Source organism: Cynocephalus volans, chromosome 11, assembly GCF_027409185.1.
Source record: "Cynocephalus volans isolate mCynVol1 chromosome 11, mCynVol1.pri, whole genome shotgun sequence".
Lineage (NCBI taxonomy): Eukaryota > Metazoa > Chordata > Mammalia > Dermoptera > Cynocephalidae > Cynocephalus > Cynocephalus volans.
Window position 1 is genome coordinate 120,805,802 of NC_084470.1, and position 25,627 is coordinate 120,831,428.

General features: G+C 43.0%; 1 protein-coding gene across 3 annotated transcripts in view; it reads right to left on the reverse strand.

Moving 5' to 3' along the window:
- Nucleotides 1-18,408: 18,408 nt before the first annotated feature.
- Nucleotides 18,409-25,627, reverse strand: part of MDM4 (MDM4 regulator of p53) — a 35,259-nt gene continuing 28,040 nt past the window's right edge. For all 3 annotated transcript variants that reach the window (XM_063114041.1, XM_063114040.1, XM_063114042.1), the window contains one exon: nt 18,409-25,238. In XM_063114041.1, the coding sequence (XP_062970111.1) occupies nt 24,666-25,238 (573 nt within the window). In that variant the 3' untranslated portion in view covers nt 18,409-24,665. The remainder of the gene's footprint in view (nt 25,239-25,627) is intronic.

Here is a 25,627-nt window from a genome sequence, read left to right on the forward strand (position 1 = left end):
ACTTGCAGGAGAAGGCACCAGGCTAGGAGTCCAGAGGCCTGAGTTCAAGACCGGGGCCTACTGTATGTCACATGATCAGATATGTGTCACTTAACCCCCTGAGCTTCCTGTCTTCAGTTGTAAAGTGAGAATGACAGTGCCCACCCCTCCCCAATTCTCTCAGTGCCTCTGTGTCTCTTCTGCACAGAGGAGATGATAAAAGTTCCCACTTCATGGGGTAGTAGCGAGGGTTCAATGTGATTACACGGGATAAACGCCCTTAGAACAAGCCTGGCACGGAGTAAATGTCAATGTCGCTGCTGCTGCAGCTGTTGTTTTTAGGCTAATTTGAGATAATAGATGTGAAAGTGCTTTGAGAAATACAAAGCACTCCAACATCAAATAAAAGTGTTATTTCCACTCTTCTCTCTTCCTGCCTCATTTCTCGAAACTCCCCTCCCCACAACAGGCAGCTGCCAGGACTGAACTACCTAACACGTATGACCGGCCACGTGGGCTCCCCAGTTCTCCCCCGCCTCCAGCACCCCCTACCGCCCCCCTCACCTGGCTGACTGGCTCCTGCCTGGCCCACAGCCCAGCCCTGCTAGCTCTCTCCTGGACGCCTTCCCTGACCCCTCTAGACCAGGCTTCTTCGCCAGCACCTGTGTTGACCCTGGCTGCACAAACTGCCACATTTTCTGTGTTTTCAGTGTTTTGGTCTTGTCTCTTTAAGTCTGTTCCCCTTGCTGCCCCCACTCCCACCCCACTACAGCTCCTGGGGCACAGACAGGGTGTCTGATTTGTCTTTGCATACCCAGAATCTAATGAAGTCTAGGCGTACTATTGTAGGCCCGGTAAGTGCATGTGGATTTGAACGAATGAGTAAAGAAAATAATGTATATGAAATCAAAGTCTTAGGAATAATCACCACTAATAGTTCATTCCACAGATAGTCACGGACAACCTACTAATCTCTGCAAGGCCTCTATCAGGTGTCTTGGGCAGTGTGTAATGAAGTCCCTGTCCTTAAGGACTTTACAGGGGAATGAGAAAAAGCCCCAGCTAACTTTGTTACTTACAAATGACGATAACATAATATATTAACATTAGTGTGTGCTATAAGAGGCCTGGCTGCATGTTGTGGAAGTACAGTCAGGGACAGTTCCCCAGGGCCTTCAGGAAGGCTGCCAAGCTGGAGCTCTGCCTTGTCAAGGGGACTTGGGCAGTCTTGTGACAGGGTCCAGCTGTCTCCAGTTCTAACCCCTTCAGCATAGACTCTTCCTTCAGCTTTGGGAAGACGCAAGAGAGCCAGCAGTCCCCTCAGCCCCCTAGGGCCCTCAGGGAGCCCAGGCACTTAGGCTTCTGCAGGGTCACTCATGGTGCCCCTCCCTCTGGCCAAGTCCCCAGGGCCAGCAGAGGGCAACCGAAGCTGTGTGGAACCAGGATCCCAAGCACCAGCTTTGGAACTCACCAAACCCTGGTTTGAGTCCTGGCTCTGCCATTTACCAGCTCTGTGACTTGACATAATTACTTTATCCAAGCCCCAGTCTCCTCATGTATATAATGAGGACGACAATAGTAATTGGTGAGATGGTGACCCTTAAATGAAATATGGAGAAACTGGAGCGTTAAAAAAAAAAAGCCCTCAATGAATATAACCTATTTTTATCTTTAGAACCCTATTTTAACTGCAGTGCTTTGCAGCCAGGGGTGAGTACACTGTAAGCCTTATGGGTGTGTTACTAAGACATCTCATGGGGCCTTGCTCCTCCCTTGGTCTTCAGAACCTTCCTGGGATCCCAGAAAAATTATTCAAGTTAGTAAAACCAGACCTCCAAAATTGTATAGGTACATTTAAGAATCTCTCCCGAGCGTACCTAGGGATACAAAGTGGGGTTGGGGAAAGGGGGAGGTGGAGGGAGGTCAGGGATTAATTGGGTGGGGGACACCGGGTATAATCGCAGTTTGTGGTAATGGGCATGCTGCCAATATGGATCTGGCTATCACATCTTAGGCAGGAGTAGTGATGGTCAGCTTTGTACCCCATGAATATTCATAACCAAAAAAAAAAAAAAAAGTATCTCTCCCATCTAGCTGGGTCAAGAACTAGTATGGAATTAAATTGTAGATGTCTGAAAAGAGAGAATGGTCCCTTTATAGCCCCTGACCCCATGAGGCACAAGAGGGCAGGCATAGTTACCCCAGATGAGGAAACCAGGACCAGAGAATGGAAATGATTTGGTGAAGTTCACAGAGCCAGCTAGAGGCAGAGCCCAGACAAGTCTGCTCTTTCCTCTACCACGTAGAGTTACCATCTAATAAGGCTCGGTGCTGGGAGGTGGAAGTCCTCCAGAGATCAGAAGTCACACCTAGGACCACCCTACCTAATTCAGGTATTGGTTAGGTGTAGGGGAGATACTTCTGGGAGGTGGTCAGAAATGTCTAAACCCTCAGCAAATAGATGTAGCTCTTAGCTCTGCAACTCACAAGCTCCAAGACCGGAATGTGTCCTTTTCCTCCTCAAGACCTCCCCTTCCTCAGCTGTAGAATCAGGCAGTTGTCCTTACAGTCTCTAAGGTCCCTTCTACACTGACTCTCAGGGGCTCCCAGGCATTCAGTGGAGGGGGTATAAGGCTATACCTTGCACCCTGCTGGCTTGTCTTTCACAGGACACAGTGCCCAGGGATATTGGGCCTGTCCTCTGCTCCCTGGACTGCCCCCATCTCCTCTGCCTCCTGCTCCTGAACAGACCTCTCCACCCAGCCCTGGTTGCCAGCACTGCAGCTGGCTGGAGGGAAGGCAAAGAGAGGCTGTGCTGATTGCTCCGCCACTGTAGCAGCTCCAGTCTCCCCTCTCCTCCCTGCACCCACCCACCCACCAACCACAGGAGCCTAACAGATTCCAAGGCAAACAGCTGGAGACTCCTTGCAGCTCGATCTTTTGCCTGGGCTTGTGGGGGAGGGGGTGGAGTGAGAGGCTACTGGCTTGGGCATCTCAGGGAAAAGACAACTTGGACCTTTGTGTACTGGGCCTCCTCTTGGTTCCATTTGTCCCACAGCCCATCCCTGTGTGGGAAGAGCAGTCACAAGTCGCCCTACCTGATGCACTAGGTTGCAGAAGCCCAGGACGGTTGAATGGCTTACTCAAGTGGATACACTGTAAGATCTGTGCACCGTGCACAAACCTCACATGTCAGGATGGCTCACCTCACAAAGACCGTGAGACAGAGACCAATGTAATCAAGCAAGAGGAGTTTATTTCCAGCATGCTGGGGTCACTCAGCATTCAAGACAAAAGCAACCCCGAGCCTTTAACACAAGAGCTTTTTATACAGTTTTTTAGACAGACTTTCACAATAGGATGAGTTGTTTACTGTTTACAGGTTATCAGAGGTGACCTTTGGATTTATTAGTGGGCTTTAGCGAGCTGGTACCCTGATAAGGAACAGTGCACTTCCCAATCGTTTATCTTCCAGGTGGCTTTTAGATAAGGAACTGGTCAGTCAGTTCCTGGAACCCAGTGGTGTTTTACTCCCTTCCTTTAATTTAATGTGTCTGGGCCTGCCTTACTTAAAATGACATTAGTTATGTTTTCTCGTTTTTAGTAAGCATTAAATACAGAAGCAAATTAAGCATGGTAAAGTTATATTTGTTTTCTACAACACAAGAACTGAGGAGGAAGACACTCAGTGTGACAGGAGCGTGGCTGGGTCACTAGGTTGGCCTTATCCTCCTCTCTCCAATAGCCAGTGTCCAGAACAGGACTTGGGCTGACAGGGTGGGACAAAGAGGAGGCAGCACTGTCTTCTAAGTCAGTTCACCGGATGAATTCAGGGAGAACTCCAGTGTCGACACTGGCAGTGGAGGAAGTGGGGAATGGCAAAGGGGGAAAATCAATCAAGAGCAAGACCCCTGAAGAAAAAGGCTTCCAATGCACTCCCGTGGCCCCTGCTGGCTCCCAGCACCTGGCACGGACCACCCTCCTATCGAATCTTTAATTGAAAGAATGGGACTTTCATGGGGACTGTGTCAAGCTCCACACTTAATCTGCACCAGAGACTGCCCCTCTGGGAGCAGCTGAGACAGATCAAACCTGCCTCCGTGGAGCACTTACTCTCCAGGGAAGCTGGCGGCAGGAGAAAGATGTGGAAAGCCACAAAAAATAGGTGAAGGAAAACGGGAGTCAGGAGGAGGCGGGCGTGAGGAACATAGGAGAGCACCAGGTTCCAGGCCATGCTTGGTTCCCTGGTGTCTCTCCTGATTCCCAGCCTCGGTGACAATTGGTGTCTTCAGCTCGGGCCCTTGAAGCAAGCCTCCTGCCATCATGCACCTGGCCCAGTTGAAGACCCCTCCTGTGACTTCCCTCAGTCTCTGTTCCCAATAGCTTGTAACCCTCACTGTAACCACCACATTCCTTCTGTTTCAGGCCTCCAAGCCTTTGCAACTGCTGCTTCCTTGCCTGGAGTGTCCTTGGTTTGGGTTTCTGTCATTTGCATTCAAAAGAGTCTAACCTAAATAACAATTGCAATTCCTTGAAATTGATAGGACAAGCAAACAGAAAGGACATTGTTGGGAGGGAGAGGGGAGAGGGAAAATGGAGGGAGGTTTCGGTAACTGGCCACAATAATCAACCACATTGTATATGGACAAAATAAAATAAAATAAATATTGAATTTGCAAAAAAAAAAAAAAAAAGTCTGTCATAAGAGAATGCTCATATAGAAGGGCACAATCGATGGCTGTTAGGTGTGTGAACTTTGGAGGCAGATTGTCTGGATTCAAATCCCTTCGCTACCACTTGCTAGTAGTATGACCCTGGGCAAGTCATTTAACTTCTTCATACCTCATCCGTCAAATTGGGTCATAACAGTATCTGACTCACAGGATTGTTGTTAATGAGCTGATATCCATAAATATCTGCTTAGAAGAGCACACCGTGTAAGCCAGGCTAGCACTGCTCTAACCACATCTCCCTGGGCCAGCTGGCAAGGCTCCTTTCCAAAGCAGTGGTGAGTCCAGATGGGCCATACCTGGGAGCATTCTCTTGTGCGTTGTCCCCCCAAGGCCACATCTGAGAGTAGGGGGACAGGGATTGGACCATCATTTAATGGGGGAGAGATTAGGGGGAGAGAGTGGGGAGAATCGGGCAAGGAGGGAGCCTGCACGTGGGACATCTTTGGAAGCCCTTGTTCTCTGTGTAGTTCCTGGAACAGGGATGCCTGCTAGCTCTGCAGAGGGCAGCGCTGAGCTCTGGTCTCAGTGCTGCTTGCAGAAGAGAGCTTTGCCCTCTGAATGTGAGATTCCCACCCTCACAGCAGCTGGCTTCCTCCTAACAAGTCCTGAATCAAGTACACCTTGCCATCAGAAGATTAATTTCTTTTCAAAGCTCCCATTTGGTCTATTGGTAGAATTCACATTCCTCTCTCATAACTTTTCTCTATCCCTCAAGAACTCATAATCCTGTCCTTATTTTGCAAATAGAGCATTTGCCCTCCCGCCAATTCTTTACCTGACAAAGCTTCCTGTAGTGGAAGGTAGGGAGGCGAGTGGGAGATGGGAGAGGGATAATTGAATAAGTTCTGCTACAGCATGAAAAAATGAACAGCATGAAGTACTATTAATGTAATGCTCTTCCCAATGAATTAACACAAGTGATCCCTTTCCTCTGTCTGGTAGTTAGTAAATATTTGTTGAATGAATGTGATTCTGTCTCTCCTGTTCTGATAACTAATAAAGTCCATGTAGCAAAATCAGCATCAGACCTAATTTATATGCAATCTTTGATTTGGGCCCCCAGGCCAAAGTGAAGGAAATATTTGTTAAAAAGAAGTAAGAATATCCATTTGGGACCATTCACTTTACATATTTGGTAGAGGACAGGGTCTACCTGGCTTGATATTGGGAACTTGAAAGTGGCCTCCAGCTCCTCCACCTGCTTTTCTCTGGTTTCCAGGTAAATTAGGGTTAGGCTGCCCCTTTTATGTGGAACTGCATTGGGACCCCACAGGCAGCTCCAGTGAATGGCCACCATGTGGAAATTGATTGTTCTCCAGCTGAGTCCAAAAGTGTGCAGGAGAAAGGGGCAGTTCCTGCAGGGCAGTCTGCCTTCAGCTCGGCCTTGCTTTACTTATTGCAGATATTTAAGTCTCTCCATGGTGCTGGAAGTGATCTGTCTGTCCTAGCTTAGAATTCCACAGAGAAATCACATGCAGAACCTGGTTACTACCTGTACACAAAGCATACTGAGAGATTCTAGGGACAATAATTTCTGAGCAAATTACCTAAGTGCAGAAGGGTCTGCCACAGGAGCTGGGGGAGAATGGAGCAGAGACAGGAGGTGGGAATAAGTGACTTGTGCATTAATCACAAAGCAATCAGTGTATGACAAGAGGCCCTGGAGCCACTGGCTCTGTCCAGCTGGATGAGGCAGAAGGAAAGGTCACTGTTGCAAGGGAAGTCTCATCCATCACGAAGACACCCACTTACCTGGCTTCCATGTGGACAGGCTTACTGTTTTCCCTGCTCACCAGAGATGCTACTTTGGCTTGGCTTGTCCTTGATCCTGCCTTTTGGGACATCCCAGCATCCACCTGCCTTGCCACCTGGCCTGGCCCATGGAGGAAGAAGTGGCTTTGGCTAGTTAAAATTTAGGAAGCTGTTTATTGGGTGTAACCTACCTCAGTTCCTGAGACCTGCAAACTTCTCTTCCTATGCTCTGTATCTTCCCCACTTATCAGGGTCCAAGAAGGAGAGAGCACATGAATTCCCACGGCTCTTGTCTGTTCCTCCTCAGCTTCTTCCCTCTCCTGGCAACCTATTCCCACCCCTCAGCCCCACTGAGCACAGAGGCCCCTGCTGGACAGAGCTCCCTTCTCACATCTGCTGGTCCTCCCTGGACTGTGCCCTACCCTTTGGATCAACACCTGTTCCCAGATTTACATCAATTTGTTTCTGACATTATTCTCATGGCAAGCGTGTTGTGCCTTCCAGGTCATTTCCATTTTAACAGGGAGCAATGTCTTTGCACAGGTGTAACACTTAGCAGTGAATTTCAACAGTGGTGATGGGTTTGGGAAAGGAAAATGAGTCTTGACTAGAAGGGCTATTTCATGGCTCAAATCACAGATAGCAGCATGAGCTTTGGATTTAGACAATGGATTTAAGTCCTGGCATAGCAACTTACCTGGATAACACATCATTTAACTTGGGCACATCATTTAACCTCTCCTAGTTCCTCATCAATTACAGGGATAAACAGATACACCTCACAGATCTAACTGAGGAGAGGATTTAAGAAGTATATATATTTTAAAGACCCTGGTACAAAGTTGAAACCATTCTCCTTAGCAAGGTAAGACTGGCACTTTCCACACTGGGGAGTGGTGAAGATAGGGGAATCAAATTGTCCTTTGTAGCTGAATTCCAGCAGGGCAGGTAATTTTAAAGGCACTTGGCCCAAAATATCTACAGCACCTGTGTACTTCCCTGCTCTGGATTTCCACCATTACAGTCATTCCACTGGGTAAGCATTATATTCTTCCTAAGGTCCTGTTTTGAAATATGAAAATCCTTGTGAAAGTCACTAATACTGTAGGGTGAAAAGTTTAATCAAAAGATTTGTTTATTTTGTTTGTGAGAATACAGGTTACCCTGGAGCACAGAAACCCAGAGAAAGCAAGGATTGTCTTGACTATGAATGGCAAGTTATATGCAAGGCCCTAAGCCACACACTCTCCTATCCATGACCGCATTCCACCCCCCTGACAACTTTCACAGGTAGTTATTGTTAAAGAATAATTTTTTAAAGATAAAATCAAGACCCTTGTACAAATATAACTTTATACAAATGTAAAATTAACACCTGGCCATGATTTAATTTAACTCATCAATTAAGGGAATTAGAGAATTGAGGGAATATTAGTAAGATGTTACAACTGCTCAAAGTAGGTTCCAAAGAGCAAACTCATACATAAGCCATTAGAATGCTGAAATTAATTTGCCCAATAGATGCTGTGGTGGATTGAATTATGTTTCCCCCAAACTTACTGAAGCTTGAAATGTTTCCCTCAAGTTTTATGTATTAGAAACTTGGCCCCCACTGTGACTGTTAAGAGGGTGGGAAATCCTATTATGGTAATTGAAAGGTGGAGCCTTGAAGAGGTGATTGGATTGTAGGACCATGCAGTTGTGAATGGTTAAAAATGGTGGTCGGGGGCGTGGTTCTGAGGGCTTTAAAAGGAGAGAGAAGAAAGTCTTGCTCTCTCTGCTGTCTCTGCTTCCACTATCTTGCAATGTGGGACCCTTGGGTCACTGCTCCCACCTCCAGATGGACTTTGGACTTCGCAACCTCAGAAACTGTAAGCAATAAATCTCATTTTTCTTTATAAATCACCCAGGTACTTTTTTATAAGCAACAGAAACGGACTAATACAGATGCAAAACTGGTCAATATCCACAGGGCAATGATCAATTGCATCTCCAGTGGATACAGTTTGCATTTCTATGGACAGAGTCATAAAATAGCTCAAAGACAATGAAAGGCAAAGATAACCCAAAGGCAAACTGGACAGAACACCTAATAATACTCTTTTTTTGACCATTTGAAAGTTTTTCACAACTTTTGCTAATATTGCAATTATCCTCATTTCATGACAAAGCAGAAAGGACAAAGATAGGCTCGGAAAGTGTAAAACGGAACGTTTTCTAGTCCAGTGGTTCCCAAGTATCAGTCCCATCTGAGGCTGGGGAGGTTCATGCCAAGGATGTCACATCTGGGATGAAATTAGAAAAATATGAATGAAGTTTTTCTACAGAGCTAAATGATTTTCTTCAAAGAACTCTCCTTTATTAGAGATTATATATCCTTCCTACATTTGTGGCATTAAAATCTCTTTTCCTTGATGAAAAGATGGTGATAGTAGTATATGGTAGTAGTGATTGTTGTTCTTTTTTAAATGTACTCGCTTGATGAAATAAAGGCTGGCAATCCTTTGTCAGTCCTCATCTTAAAAAAATATGTATGGTTTTTGTTGTTATGTTTTGCTGTTTTTAATTTTATTCATCTGTGATAGACAAAAATCTAGAAATTCTGATCCTGTTCATAATTCTGAACTTTGCATTATAGATAAATTGGTTAAAGGATGATTCCTGGGCAATACTACCCAGGTCCCCCAGCCCATCAGAGTTCTCCTAGTCCTGGTGGAGAATGGGAAGCCGACCTGGACAGATTGGGCGTCCCAATTTTGAGGCAGAACGGACGAGGGAGAAGAAAATTATGACTTTTGGGTTGACTTCTGGGGGGTGCCAGAGGGAGGCTGAGATACGTGAAGCAGAAAATCACCTTTTCTGTTGCTGGCCTTGAATTCATTCTGTGTATTGCACTGCATTAGCTTGTGCTATGGTCTGAATGTTAGTGTCCCCCCAAAATTCATATGTTGGAACTTAATCCCCAGTGTGATAGTTTTAAAAGGTGGGACCCTTAAGAGATGATTAAGTCATAAGGGTAGAGCCCTCATGAATGGGACTAGTGCCCTTATAAAAGAGGCCTGAGGGAAGCTGTTTGCCTCTTCTGCCACATTGTGAGGAAACATAGAAGGTGCCCTCTGTGATGGATGGGCCCTCACCAGACACCGAATCTGCCAGCACCTTGATCTTGGACTTCCCAGCCTCTAGAATTGTGAGCAATGACTTTCTGCTGTTTATAAATTATCCAGTCTAAGGTATTTTGTTATAGCAGCCCACATGGACTAAGACAGCTTGTCAACAACATTTACCTACACCATCCTCTCTGTCCATAACAGAGAAATTTCTGAGGCTCACTAAAACCTGGCCTAAGCTGGCATGCAGGCCAAGAAAGACAGGCAATAGGGCTTGGGACCATCTCCCTTCCTGAGAGCTCACCCCAGCACCCAGAGTGTAGGGAAGTACACAAAGCAAGGAATGAAAGGGTTTATGCACTTCCGAGAAGACTCACGAGTACCTGTTGTATTGGAGCAGAGATTTCTGAGCATGTTAGATGTTAACATTTGCAGCCCAGTTTCTCAATTCCTCCACATCAGGAGTGGTTGGCAAAGCCCCGCTGCCTCCCACATATTTGACTATCTCACAGCTGAAAGTCAGAAGCATCAAAGGCACTGCTTTTTAAGGCACAGCGCTACACAACCAGAGATTGAGAAGCCATGGCAGGCCCCTCCCAGAAAGACCTGGTAGAGCGCACGCATCGGAGTTTTTGGTTTCATTATGAACAAGTCGGACATCCCATCATGGCCCCGAAAGGGAAGGTGAGTTGAGTCCAGTGGAAGATCTGCAGGCACCAGCATGTTAAGTACTGCTGTCCTGCAGTACCTGCTTTCTGCTGGGTTAACAGGAGAGAAAGGGAGCAGGGGAAAGGAGATAGCTCCTAATGGTTTTAAAGAGGAGTGCATTTAAACTTAAACGCATAGCGTAGCTGAACAGCTGGGTTGCAAAATTGGTTGTTTAGCTCTGAGGTTTGTGTCAGGGACTCATTGGCTGATGGAAAATAAAAACAGCTTGATTTTATAAACTGCCATTATTATGAAACAAGGCAAAGGCCTCATGGAGCAGGGACTCAAGCAGCTTCTTTTCCCCTTTCCTACACAGCAGGGGGAATGACAGGGCCACACTAAGGAAGGATTGCCAGGGATTGGTGCTGTTAGCACTACAGGCATTGGCAGGGCTTTAGAGTTTTCATGTTCCTGGCTCTGCCTTCAAGGAGTCACAGCCCCAGAATCTCAGATCCAGAAGGGCCTGGAGATGACACAGGAATCCCCACTTCAGCTCCCCTGGCCTCTGTGGAGCCTAGTGCCCCAGAGAATACTCTGCCCAGCCTGCCCACTATTTGCCAGCTTAGACCAGTGGTAAATCCCTTCTTATGTTTTCTGAAACCTGCCTCCCTTCCATGAGCCAGCACAGTGGGCATGTACCATAACACCTTAGATAGCAATGTCCCCTGAGATCCCACAGGTCACAGACTACCCAAATTCACCTGCAAGTGTACTTTTCTTGGCCTACCTAATATTTTAAAACTTTTTTTGACCCAATATTTTTATAACAGAGATTTTCTAGAAAAATCTGGCCTTGTGGATTCTCTTGATCTATTAGAAGGGCTGGCAACAATGACCCCACATTACCACCTGAAAACACCTGGCTGGAGTTGGGTGGTGGTTGCCCGCTTGATGTGGGCATGGCTTTCCAACTTACCCCAGTCCCCAGCACTCCCTACTACCCCTAACCCAGCTGCTTTCCTTGCCTATGAGATCCCACTGGTCACTATAAGTTGTGGGTTAGGCCAGACCTTATCCATGCTCCAGATTTTGCCAGCGACCATATACCAGGACCCTCCTGGGCCAAGTGTTCATTCCCTTCTTTTATGATTTAGCCTCTTCCATTTCAGAGCCACACTCACCCGCAAGGATTTCCTTCCTCTTGTCTTGCTCCTACCTCCATCTTGTAGCCTTCATTAATATAAAAATAACCAAATCAGCAAAGCAAATTTTTTTACCATTCCTCTTCCTGTGCCTATGTATTTAAATTAGTGGCTCTCAACTAGCAGTAGGACCGCCTCTACCCTATCTTCAGGGTCTTTGGAAATTTTTGCTATTATCATAATGACTTGGAAAATTAGTGCTTGGGGTCCAGAGATGCTAAATATCCTGCTATGCAAGGGATAGTCCCATTTAAAAAAACCCAACTTGTCCCATTCAAAATGAGGCCTGACTGGTTAGCTCAGTTAGTTCGCGCGTGCAGTGTTATAACACCAAGGTTAAGGGTTCAGATCCCCATACCGGCCAGCCACCAAAAACAAAAACAAAATGCTACTAACCCTCATGGAGAAACACTGATTTAAATGGAATGCTGGCTACTTTTGTCTTATGTCATCAGTTTAACTTCTCTATGCCTACGTAAAATGGGCATAACGTATTTCAGTCATATAATACTACATTTCTTTCACAGGGTTGTCATGAGGATTATATGAGATAAAACAAAACAGATACTTGACACATAGTAAGCACACAATAAATGTTAGCAGTGATGACTGATTTAGAAAATGGAATGGTGAAACAAGAGTCAGTGTGCCTGCCTGCGAAACTGAATTCTAGTTCTGCTAGCATAGCTAGTCTACCATTAACAAACCGTGTGACCCTGGTCAGGTCCTTTCCCCTCTCTGAACCATGAGGGTTTGTACTAGATTTCTGGAGTTCCGTTCATCCCAGATATTCTCTGGCTCTGTGTTCCTAATAAGACACATGGCATACTCTTTGATTTTCTTTCAGTTTCCTTGTCTGGGCCAGCATACCCAGGTACAATGCTGAAAGCTGTCCTGGGGCTATATTTCCTTCCCCGTGAGATATTGAACAAAGACAGATAAAGAACAAACCCTGTGAACTGGGCAGATACACACTGGCTATCACTGCTCCCCTGAAGTCTGTGACGTTTTGAGGAAGGGCGTGGTGGTCGGTGGCCTCAACTTCTCCTAGTGTCCCCTTTGTCAGATGGAGAAAGAGTTTTCTCCCCAGCATACAGCCTTTTATGATGTGTGCTTGCTGATCACTAGATTCTCACCACAAAGGGATTCAGGGAAACAGCTCCTGAGGCTCCTCAGAGACTCAGAAACAGACCCCTCCCCGCTGTGCCTGCTGAAAGGGAGGCGGCCAAGATTGGGGTTGGGGGGTCTGTACATCAAAGGGAAAAAGCAGCAGTTCCATTCATTTGAATGAACCAGAAAGAAAGGAGATACAATAGGTTATTACTGAGAGAATAATTTGTAACCAGGTTACAGATAGTCTTGAGGAGATGGAGATTGGATGGTAAAAACGGACCAACTAAAAAATGGAAATACGTGAATAATTCTCTTGATGTCTAGTGAGGAGTTAGAGTATCATTTACTTTACGCTTTTACTCCAGATTTTCCTCCTGGGTTGAAGAATCTTTAAAATGATTCCTCAAAACACCAAGAGTAAGAATATTTGAAGATTTCTAGGAGGTTATCCTCAGGCAGATTTAACTACATTGTTTTAAGGGCAAAGGAGCCTTCCCCTCAGATTCTACAGGTTACTTGTGCCCTCTGGTGGAAGATAAAGGTCACATCTTCTGGTTAGAAGCCAGAGACTTGATTGGTCACCCATGTTTGAGGATGCTGCAAACCCCCGGCTCTGATGTACTAGCAAGAAGAGGAGGAAATAGTGTTCAGCACCTCGCCCACATTACCTCGTCTGTTCATCAAGCCTGTTTTACAGATCAGGAAGGTGAAGTTTAGAGGCATAAGTGAATTGCACAAAGTTGCCCGGCCAGCAGCTAACTGGCAGTCCTAATTCAGTGCCAGTGATTACAGGAACACTGAGGGTCAGTGTTTCACACATACACACATACACATACACACACTCTCATGCATGCTCACACACACAAACAAAAGGAAAAAGAAAGCAAATGCAATATCCCCAAAATGTGACCCCTATTAAGGAAGCAGCTTTACCCAGTTTTAAGCAGTGTCCTTTGCTGGAGTTCGAGTTAAGATTTCCCAGCTTAGGGCACTGGAAGTGTAAAGTCTTTTTACCTTGATTTGAATGCATGACTTATTTCCCACTAGTGATTCTTTTAGATGTTAATGAAGAAGGGGAGAGAGCCCAAGACTGAGAGGAGGCAAGATTGGGTTACCCTGACCAAATGCATTCATCAGCCATGTAGTGCTTGATATCACTTCCTGCCTTTGTAAAGAAAGGGTGTTCAAGAAAATGATCCTTAAGGCCATGTTAACCTGAAATATATTTTTTGTACACCTTGCCCTAAACCTGAAATGAGTGCTCACTCCCCTCTCTCCCTTTCTCCACCCCTGAAAGATTTTCTGCATATGTGTATGGTAGAAATATTGGAGTGTCTGCCTAACTAAAATCTATGAGTCCAGTAAAACACCACCTCAACCCCATGATGCTCTCACGACCTAACCATTTCCCACTGTTCTGTTTCCTTCCTCCCAAACCTTTCCAGCTTAGTCTTAGACTTCAGCAGTGGTTCTCAAAGTGTGGTTCCTAGACCAGCAACACCAGCATCACCTGGGAACTTGATAAAATGCAGATGCTTGGGCTCTACCCAGAACTACTTGATTGGAACCTCTGGGTAGGGCCCACCAGTCTGATGTTAAAGCCCTCCACATGATTCTGACGCTTGCTAAAGTTTGAGAACCGTTGTTCTCGAACAGGTTCTTTAACCTAGGGTCCACAGATGGTTTTAGGGAATCTAAAAGCTTCTTGGATTTGCACATAATTTTGCACATGTATATACCCTTTTTCTAGAGCAGCCACCTCTTGGATTCAGAGCAGTCATCTCTTGACCTCAAATTATGAACTACTACTGTAATTTTGTTTCATGGTAAACATCTCCCTGCCCATATCCAAGAATTCTTCTTTCTTACACTTCATTGGCCTTCAAAAATACCTGGCTTTCCCCCAAAGCATCTTAGTGGTCATTTTCCCGCACTTCATGTACCTTCAGTACAGGATACGGACAGCACCCAGACCACAATTCTCCCACACTTGTAAATCTCTGCTTTTTTGAGATTTATATCTCTGCTTCCCTTTATTCCTCCTCTCTTACTGCGGTTATCTGCTGACTTTCAGACACTTTCCCTCATTCATCATAGACTTTGGGTTCTCACATCCTGCCGTCATCCCAGATGATATCAATGTCCCGTGAATGACCCACTCCACACCCTAGCCTCCCTGGACCTTGACCACCTCGATATCAAACCATGTCTCCTCCATGATACTTCAACCACTCACTCTTTTTACGCCCTGGGACTTGCCCTCACCTGGGATGCTCCACTCTATACCAGTCATCTTAGAGTAAATGACGCTGTGCTAACAAACCCCCAAATCTCAGCGGCTTACAATAACAGAGGCTTGTTTCTCTGTCCGTGTCAGGATGGCTGCAGCTCTGCACCCTGCTGTCTTCCATCTTGGAGCCAGGCTGAAGCAGCAGCTCCATTCTGGGAGCAGCAGCCTCACATGGAAGGAAAGGAACACTAACTGACCCACCAAAGACTGAAGTCCCATGCTTGCTTTCCACTTGCATCCCACTGTCCCGCCGGCTGCCGGTGGGACAGGCAGGAAGTACAATCCTCTCCAAGGCCTGATAGGGAAAAGTGGCAAATGTTTTGACAATAATACAATCTACCACAACCTTTGAAATTTTTTATTAGAATCCCTTTCTCTCTCTCAGAATACAGTGACCTGACCTTTCAGTTCCCGGTCCTCTCCTACTAAACTGTTCTTCAATTTCATTCAGGCTTTTCAGCTCCTGTCAGCCCCCTCTGGAATAATGACAATAGGTGACACTTACTGAACACTCAGTAGGTGCTAACTTGACATCTATTATCTTGTGAGTTATCGGGGACTACGGAAAGTTAGCCTCGTCTTCCCGTCTTCTGGGTAAGAACCATCACTTGAGAGGCCAGGTCGGGACCATGAAGCTGTAGTGACACTGATCTGCAAATGGTGTGACTTTTCTCTTGTAGCACTCAGCAGCTAGGCCCAGCGGTTCTCAACCAGGGGCAATTCTCCCACTAACTGGCATTTGCCAATGTCTGGGGACATTTTTGATTGTTATAATTAGGGGAGTGCTACTGGGATCTACTGAGAGAGGCCAAGGATGCAGCACAGCCTCCAACAGAATTTTCCAAACCAAAACGTCAATACTCTCAGTGCTGAGGTTGAGAAACCCTGGTCCATAGATGGGGCAATCTCAGGCAATTGTCTTGCTGAAGTTTTCCTAGTCTGTTCTTACTCTCCAGAGTACCTATTTCAGACCTTCTCCTCAAACTTTGTATCCTCAACTCTCTCCTTCCATGCTTTCAAATTTTTCAGTGCTTCCCAGATGCCAGTTTCCTCACCTGGAAACCTTGGCATGTTTTCTCCTCACCGTGGCACTCTCCCTCCCTTTAGATCTCAGCTCCTCATTTCTTCAAGGAGGTTGTTCTGAAACCCTTGACTAAATCAGTCTCCCCTTCTCTATTTCTCATAGCAGCATGAGTCTCCCAATAGAACATGTAGCCTCCCGATGGAACATTTGCTATGCTAATATTATGCATTTAATGCGTTTCCCTAAGCCACGAGAGCAGGGACCGTGTTCATCTTCTTCACCACTGTATCCCCAGTATCTAGGAAATACAAAATACATGAGGTACTTACTATGGATAGCCTGGCTCTCTCCTGAGCTTCATTTCCATTTGGATGTTCTCACATGCACAAAGCCAACACACCCAAAACGAATCATTTTTTCCTCTCTCACCAGCACCACCAACATACGCTTCTATCTACATTCCTGATCTCTAAGGGTGGCACCACTGTCCACCAGCTGTCCAAGCCATCCTTGACTCCTCCCTTTCCCTCGCACCACATTCATTTATTCACAAAGTCTGTCACTTCTTCCTTCTTGATTTTTCTCAAACCCATGCACTTCTTTTGGGCTTTTGTTTCAACCATATTGGGTTCAACCCCTGCCTGACTCTGCAACTCTGTTATCTTGCACAGGTTATTTAACATCTCCAAGCCTTAAATACTTCGTGGGATAATAGATAGCACCTACTGCTACTACTATTACTACTAATAATAAATAATGATGGAATAATAGTCAGCACCCCCTAAGTGTTCAGTAAATGTTATCTATTACCATTCTTCCCAGGCCCACAGCCACTACCAGAGGAGCATCACTCCCAACCAGATGGCTGCCACTAACTGTTCTCCCTGCTTCTGTCCAGCCATCACTCCAGTCTCCTCCCAACGACGCAGCCAGAATGATCTTCCCAAAAGGCAAATGAGATGATGCCGCTCTCCTAAGACTCACGGCTTTCTACACCTTCGCCATAAGGTTGAAATTTATTAGTTTCACATATCACACCTTCATTACCCAGCCTCCTCACCACTCCAGCCCCACCTCCCATCACTTCTCCCACTACACTGTTTGCTTCAGTCACATGGCACAACTTAAGAGTTCCCCAAACAAGCCATTCTTTCACCTTCAGTTTTCATTGACTGCTTCCTTGGCTCGTCTGAAAATTATCTTAGGTACCTAACTCCATTGTTAGACTTGTAGGCAACGTGAGAGCAGCTTCCTTATTTACTGTTGTATTCAGTACCAATCATTCTCTGGCTGATATTAACATTTAATGAGTATATATTGAATAAATTTAACTCTTATCCTTCATTTTGAAGAGAATTAATCAAATGAGTTCAGGGCTGGGGATGTATATAGCAAAATTATCCCTGTATCCCCAAACCTGTTATGACTTTTTCTAATAGCATTAACTCTTTTTATGCCTTTATATGTTGGATTTGTGCAATTCTAGAAGGGGGAAAAAAAAGCACTGACTTGGAATTTGTCTAACAGCTTGCAAGCTGAGTTACTAGTTTCAGCTTGCCTTCCTCTAGTCTCAAGACTATAATCAATAAAATGACAAATCTGCAGCACCAGGAACTCAAGGTGAGCAGGATACAAAAACCCAGGAAACAAAACATGTTAAGAAATTGGAATTACATTTAAAACTACCTCAGGGAGGTCACAAAACATGGACAGGGTTGCATAGACAAAGAAACTGGCCTCATCGTCTCTAATGCTCCCTTTTTCATTTTAAAATGTTATGCCTGGCATTCCCATATCACTCCGCCCCATCCCCAGGGCCTCCTCATACAGGTGTACACTACACACCTCTATGGGATATCATTTGTATGGCAGTTTGTGACCAGTGTCCCAAATCATTGTGCAGTATACACCAATTTGTGCCAACTATATGGTAACCCCATCCCCACCCTAAGCTCAGGACAACTGACTGGATGTTTCCTTCACCTTAATGGCTTTAGCTATAAGAAAATGACCTTTTGAACAGCAATTTGTGCTATCAAGCTCTTTGTGGGCTATTCACTCTTCTTTGACATCCCTCTGAAGAACAGAACCTGAGGGCCATGGACCAGTGGCTCCCATGGAGCTCCTGATATCAAATGGAAAATGCTGTGTGCTCTTTATAAAAGGTTTCATAAATTTCATTAGCTTTTCGAGGAAAATTATAATCCCAAAAGTTTAAGAACCATTGCTAGAGACCTTAGCAGATGCTAGGCATTTTAGTGATTAATGTACATTATGTGATAAACCTTCTGTACCTCTTGCACTAACCCCAATTCAAAACATAAGCTCAATGTTAAAAAATACTCTGAAATTCGAGGGTTTCCTTCAGGACTGAGAACGTGAAAGTGAAATACAGCAATTATTCTAACAGGTAACCGGGGGGAAATATCCAAAGTTGCTGTTGACTTTAACTCCAACAACTTCTCCCAAATCAGACAAGACAATATATAATAGAAAATGAGATTTAGCTATATGCAAACGAAATTACATATTTTCCCAATAATGACAACACACAATAGCAAAATGAAAAATATTTAATACACAAAAAAGCACAATAAAGTCAAAAGGTATTAAAAGCATTAAATAGTGCAAATACCCAAATGATACAGAACTATTAACTTAGCGGTGCTTATTTTAAAAACTAGGCAAGAATGCATGAAAATGTCTCCCTCCCTCTTTCCTCATTTAGTGAGCAAGCTGGCCACTATTCAAAAAGTTATTTTAAATTGCCATTTGCTAGCCCTGTTGACAGTAACTACCTGATCAAAAATATTTGGAAAACTGCATGTTTTCTGTATACTGGCAGTGCATTTTATGCCACCTACTCATGTGTACATAGAAAAGGAATTTTTGTACATCAAGACCACAGCAAGGCAGTTCTATCAGGATAGAACCTACTATCCAAATTTATAGCTTCTCTCAGAACACCCAGAGACAGAACTCTTTTCTAGTCAAGAGCCTCTATCACAGAAAGGATATCTGAGCTAGAAGCGTGGGTAAAAGGGCTTGTAGTATGCACCATAGGCTCTGCTAGGCAGGCATAAAGGAGAGCTTGTGCTCAGCTTCCAGCACATGAAGTATTCTGAATATATACCCCAGGCATAATAACTGCTTCTATCTTTTCAAGGCAATTACAGGTTGTAAAGTTGCTCCCGCACATTTAATCCCCACAACCAACTATGAGGTAGAAAGGGCAGGTTTGTATACTCATTTTACAGATGAGAAAAACTGAGGCTTAAAAAGATCAAGACTGGGACACAAAACAGTGGAATAATCATATTGCTTCTATCCAAGAGGCACTTAATAGCATGTAGCTATAGACTAAGGAGAGTCCTATTCAGAGGCTGCTTATGACTCCTACCATGCCAAGTGCAGAGGAGGCCGACATTTCATTCCACCTTTAAAACATTTTTGATTGGTTTTAAAAGGGAGAAGGAAAAAAAAAAAATCAAGGCAGACATTTTAATTCTTATTGAAAATGAAGTGAAAAATAATGAGGCAAATGACAGGGAAAAGGAATATTCCTATAGAAGAAGGAAGGCCGACCTCAATTTCTTAGTGCTGAGTCAAGAGAGAGGCTAATTCCCCTATCCTCCCATAACACACAAAGGAAACCTCAACTACAAGCTGCCACTTTATTAAACAGTAGCTCTGACATCAGAGCTTCCTTTCCTAACTGCTAGAACCCATCACCTAACTCACAACAGAAACATTCACCAGGACTAAATGGAAAAGCAGAATCTTACCTAAAAATAATGTAGTTACAACCATCCAAAGGGTGTCAGAGAAGGCCTTTGGTATAAAAGCAATACCCAGGAATAGATAATTACTTTGAACTAAGAGGATGTAAGAGGAACAGTAAGGAAGGGAGGAGGAGGAAATGTCTGCTGACACCAAAGTACTATTTTTAAAAAAAAGCCTCCAGATAAGAAATGAGATGCTCTGATAAACTCTCAAAGTGTTACAATGTAATACAATTTTCAATAAGCATTTGCCAATTTATAGCAACTGTTCTGAGGACTTGCTCTTATGGCACTATTTGGCCCTTTTTAGGTATCCTTGACCCTCTCCACCTTAAGAAATGCGGAGTTCTTCTAGCTCTGCTACAGCTTCCAGAGGTTATGAAATGAGGACCCTCCGTGAAAGAAAACAACCTGCACACGAGGCAGCACTTGGACTTCAGATAAGCTACAAAGAATTATTAACTACCTCTTTCTGCAGATATGCCTCTTTCTCTGTAACATTTTCAATCATTCAAAAGGCTACTGATAGAGGTACAGTAAATCCAAGTGCAGGTTTACTGTAATAGTTTTTTTTAACAATGCCACATTCACCAATAATGGCATTACTTGGGATTGCACATTTATTACGTCAGAAGATCTCAAAATGCCTACGGGACATTCTCCCACAGGAGAGAAGAGATCTGGCTCCTTAATAAAGGAAGAATATAGCAATGGCAGACAATAAGGAAAGTTCTGTCAACAGAAAGGACGTCTCAAAGCAATCAGGAAAACTCCCAAATTAGGTCTGAGGAGCCACTTCAACCACTATCTCAAATACTCCTCATTTCCAGTTTAGCCTCAGGGTCCTCAGTATTTCCCCTCATATGCTAAACTGCAACTCTGGCTACACACAAATCTGAGAAATTCCAGCAAAGTAACCTCAACATTCCCTATTACAGTGCAAAATTCCAGACATTTGTAAACATTGTACATTTTACTTTCGGCATAACGGTGCTTGCAGGTTCCTTTATCTTTGAAGTGCAGATTCTAAACACAGCTAGTTCCACATCTACTGCCATTTTTAGCAAAAGTAGCATCAGTCTTGATAGTGTGTGCGTGCACATACACGCTCACGAACAGGAGAAGCATCAAATTGAATTTTTAAGGTTTGGATCTGAACAATTTAAGCAGACAACCGGCTAAATGGAAAACAACAGATTCACAGTATCTAAAACCATGTACTTTTCAGAAGTTCACATAGCTCTGTGGGGGAAAAAAAAAACCTAAGTAGCTGGTTAACAAGTTTCCTCCTTTCTAAAGAGAACTAAGAGGTAACATTACAAAAATATTTGTAGCTTTGTAGAACCTAAGAACATTCACCAATTTGTCATTAATGACTTTTCAAAGGCACCAACACTGCACTGAATAGGCATACACAAAAAATGTTACTAGACTGACCTTTAAAAATAAATTCTTATAAACTAAGTAACACTCCACAAAGTATTTACATACATCTAAATATACATAAATTATAATTAAAACATGACTGCCTATTTCAAAGGCTTGGCAGTGACTCAATCTCGTATTACACAAGTCTGTGGCAGTTTGGAAGCTAGCCTGGCTGAACACCAATCCATTTTTCAAGCCTAAGATTGGAAACCTATGAAATGATAATACAAAGGTAAAGTCTTGGTCTAAGATTTTTATAAAGACTTGTTTAAGTATTAAACATAAAAGCATACCAATTACTGTAAAGTACACTGAAAGGAGAGTTAATATTGAGACAGGAGAACTTTTTAGCTATAACCTAGAAATTCATTGTTTTTCTAATGATTTGTCATCTCTGCTCTGAACTTAATATGATCATATATTAATAAAAATGACAACTAAAATAAGAAATTTTATGCTAATGTGGTACAATTTCATTATTCACAGGTCATGATGCAGCAGAAAAAATCAACTCCACTGACACCTACTTTAACAGATGCTTCCTTGCAATCAAAATTTCAATTCAAGCATGGCGCCTATAACTAATGCGACCATATAATTTAAAGTCCAAAGGAAGACATTTAAAAGGGAAAGGGAAAAGAAAAAAAAGTTAAAGGGGAGAGATGGAAACAAACCAGATGTGATGCTGAATAACGGGCAAGCCAGCACTGTAGTGCTGTATGTATGTAGCCAGCATATGGTCCTCACAACTACAAAAGGTGAATGGTAGTATTTGGAAATCAAGAGTTTCTCCACCTTACAGTGGTAAGCGCAAGACTTCACAAACTAGGCCTTGCTTTAGTGGCAGTGAATAAAAAAAAAATCTGTACTACAGTGGCAATGAAAAAAGAACAAAATCAAAACCAGATCAAGATAGTTTAAAGTTTGCTGCAGGTAAAGATGAGGTTTGGTTTAAACATATAGCTTAGGATAATCTAAACAAAGTTCTTAGTGCTATAGGGGGCAGTGAAAAACCCATGTTAGCAAACAGGAAAAGGAGAAAAGCTGAAGAGCACAAAAGGATTCCGTGCTGGGCAACAATGTACCAAATGAGTACCAAATATCTATGCATAAATAAAATGTTTAATTCTTATTTAAAAAACTGCAGAAAAAAAAAAAAACTGCAACTTTACGGAAGGGGATCACAGGGTAAAAGTGCAGATCCCCAATTCTCCCAGCTTCCAGTTTATCACTTGCAAAAGTACTTATGAAATAAAAATAAAACAAAATTGAGCACTAGCAAACTATTATGAAGAGACTATTATGGGGAGGGGGGATAAAGAGGAAATTAACTTTCTAAAGTCTGAGAACATCGGCAATGGTCTAACAAAACATTTAACTCAAAGGACCGATACTGCTTAAAGAAGAACTCGGCCCTAATACCTAGAAAACCAGAGACTTGAGCTTCCTTCCCCAGGAGGGAGCAATACTGGGGAAAATGGCTCAGGGCTCTGCGCTACCTTTACTTGTCCTCTCAGTGGCAGAGGTAATTTTGATTGAATTTTAAAATTTACAGGAGTGACATTTACAGGGCCTTTCTCTTTTGGGAAAGTGTTAAAAGTCACTGTTCTCTCTAAAGTCCTATTTTGGCTGCAAATCATATTCTCTAAAACCATTTATTAGAAGATCTGCATTTTAAGGTTATTAGTTGTCTCAAATTCAATAAGCACCATTTAAAATATTTAACAAATAATGAGAAGGTAACATATTGTTTAAAGATTTACTAGTCAAGAGACTTGAATTCTAGTAATAACTCTAACACTAGCTGTGTCATTTAGCCTCACATGCAAAATAAGAGAGGTTGAGTACATGTTGAGTATGAGTGCATTTGAGTTTTTAAAATCTGTGATTTTGACAACCTTCCCCTCTAGAAACTAAATATAGTTATAAAGGGATCTTGTTGTCTTTCTGTTTGGTACCTAGAAAAAGAGTAAGGAAAAACCCTTCTTTCTAGCACAGCGCTTCCAGAGAAAACCTGGTCTGCAGAAAATTGCATTAGAGTTTCCAGGAACACTTGTTCAAATGCAGATCTCTGACCCAGACTTCAGGGATCAGTCTCTGGGGGTTTGGGCATTTTTAACAGGCAACCCAGGTGATTCTTATGATCCTTAGGTTGACAATTCTAGGGAAGCAAACATGGATAGCCATAAGGAAATCAACTTAAAGATCTTCAATTTCTATATATATTTTTCTAAAGCTGATATGCTCTAATAAGGCCTCCTTAGATCTACCACTTCTCTTTAATTACTTCCATTTTCACAAATGCCGTACTCTCTATTCTCAAAAGAAAGGCTGCCTCTCACCCATCCAGAATCTTACTACAGGGCACTGCCTCAGGGTGTAAACTACTCTAGAGGAACCAAAAGGACCAAGAGACAACTGAGGACTGAGAGAGCTAAGCAGAAAGCTGTGGTTAAAAATTCCATGCCTTTTCTATTTATTTTAGAACTGATAATTGAGAAGGTTGCACCAGAGACATATCTTAATGCATTTATTTCAATTAAAACTAAGTCAGACATTTTCTGACTGAAAGTTAAATCTGATTTGGCTGATTAATTTTAAAATGAGGACAGGTGCTGGAAATAACATGCAAGGAAAAAAACAGGCTTTGCCAGTTTATGACAGGACCTTTTCTATAAATTTAATCGGCTAAATCTAAAGCTCCAAGTTTTCAATAAAAATATCTTTAAAGCACATATGTAATATACAATATATTGGACGGCATATCCTTTGTAAGTACTTAAATTTTAAAAATTTAGATGTCAAATTAAAGATGTGCGAAAGGAAAACCTAGGATGAGCCAAGAAATGGTTGAAGGACTGCCTGAAAAGGGGCATGAGGGCATATTGTGCAGTGGCTTGTTTTGTTTGGTTACTCAGATTCTACAACTCATCAGAAGGGAATACTTTATTATGTGTTAATTACACCTCAGTTTCTAAAATGTGCAAAAAGCTACATATGCTTTTTCAAAATTATTTTATGGGTATGTTAGCAAAAATACTTGATAACCATTGTACTAGGCATACATGGAAGAAATCTTGTTTTTCAGTACTTTTTCTTTTGGTTTCTCTGAACCATGCAGCCTGACTGCAACATAAAGTGATGTACGGCACTTCAAAATTTTACTAATCAGATATTTTTTCTTGTTAGTTCTAATATTTTTCTAATAGCTACCCTGGATTTTGATGTCTAAGAACATTCCCTAACAGTAGGGCAGGGAATAAATTTAACTAAAGAAAGGATTAATCTTCAAATAATTTGGTAAGTGAATGAATGAATGCATCTTTATGTTTGTACTGGCAGTTGTTCCCTCCCAGTCCCTCATCTCTAGAGGGAGAATGACGTAGACTTTTCATAATGGAGTCCCCAAATTGATCATCTAGTTCTAAAGAACTTGCTTTCAAATTCCATATAAGTTTAGAAGCAAAAATGTCCCAGAACACAAACATTTACATAAATAAATGAACACACGCAGTGTGGGTCATACTGAGTAGAGATGCTCAATACTGATGTTTTGATATATGGCCTGGCCCTTTTAATATTTCTCTGCAATTCATTCATTTAACTATGCTATAAAAACCTTAATAACCAACTGAATCTCTTTCTTGCAAATAGGGCATGAAGCCCCAGCCTTCTTTAGTCTTCTGGCACAGTGAAAACAAGCGACAAGATGGCCTGTCCTCCCATGAATAATGTTCCCATCTCTCGGTCTTTTCTCACATATGCTACATGGCTTCAAGAGATTCTGGCAATCCTCCGTGTTTTCTGTATCTGTTCTCTGTTCAGAAAGGTGATCTGATTGCTCTCCCGTGCTTAAGATGGTCTCTTGACTTTCAGAACTGTGAGCCAAATCCAAGAATTCCACTGAGTTACGAGGACCAAAAAGTTTGGAGTTTTCTTCCTTTATGTATACATCTTTAGGTCTAACAACTGGAGCTGAAATGGTTCTTCGGCAATCAGGGACATCAATTCCTTCATTTTCCTTCTTTTCAGGTATAGCAGTGATATCAGATGTGGAGAGAGAATGAGTTAACTTAGAACAATCAGAATACCAATCCTTCCTCAAGGCCCAGCAACGAAAACAGTACCTCTTGCTTGGAGAGTTAAATTTCTTGCACTCAGTACATTGCCACTCATCCTACAAAGACAAGTGCAACCAATCAATACTCACTCAATGATGAACACGACGATGAAAAAAAAGGGAGGATAGAACAAATTCTCATCTCACTAAGCTAGTGATAGGCCAGACATTCCACATCAGTGGTCTAGCCTAGGATTTTAACAAATTCTACAGCTACGTGGACAAAAGTCTTTCAAAGTTTTACACTGATGGCGCTACAACTGCCATTTTCAAGCCAAAATATATAGCTAACTTTAAAAAAGTTAAATACTTTGGCTTTCTATCCAGGCTGGGTGAAATTTACATTGTCTCCTCTTCCCCACTGCCTTCTTTTAGGTCATCTTTTGCACAATTTACTCCTCTACTGGCCAAGAGGCTAAAGAATGAAGAAGAGAGAATACTCTTTC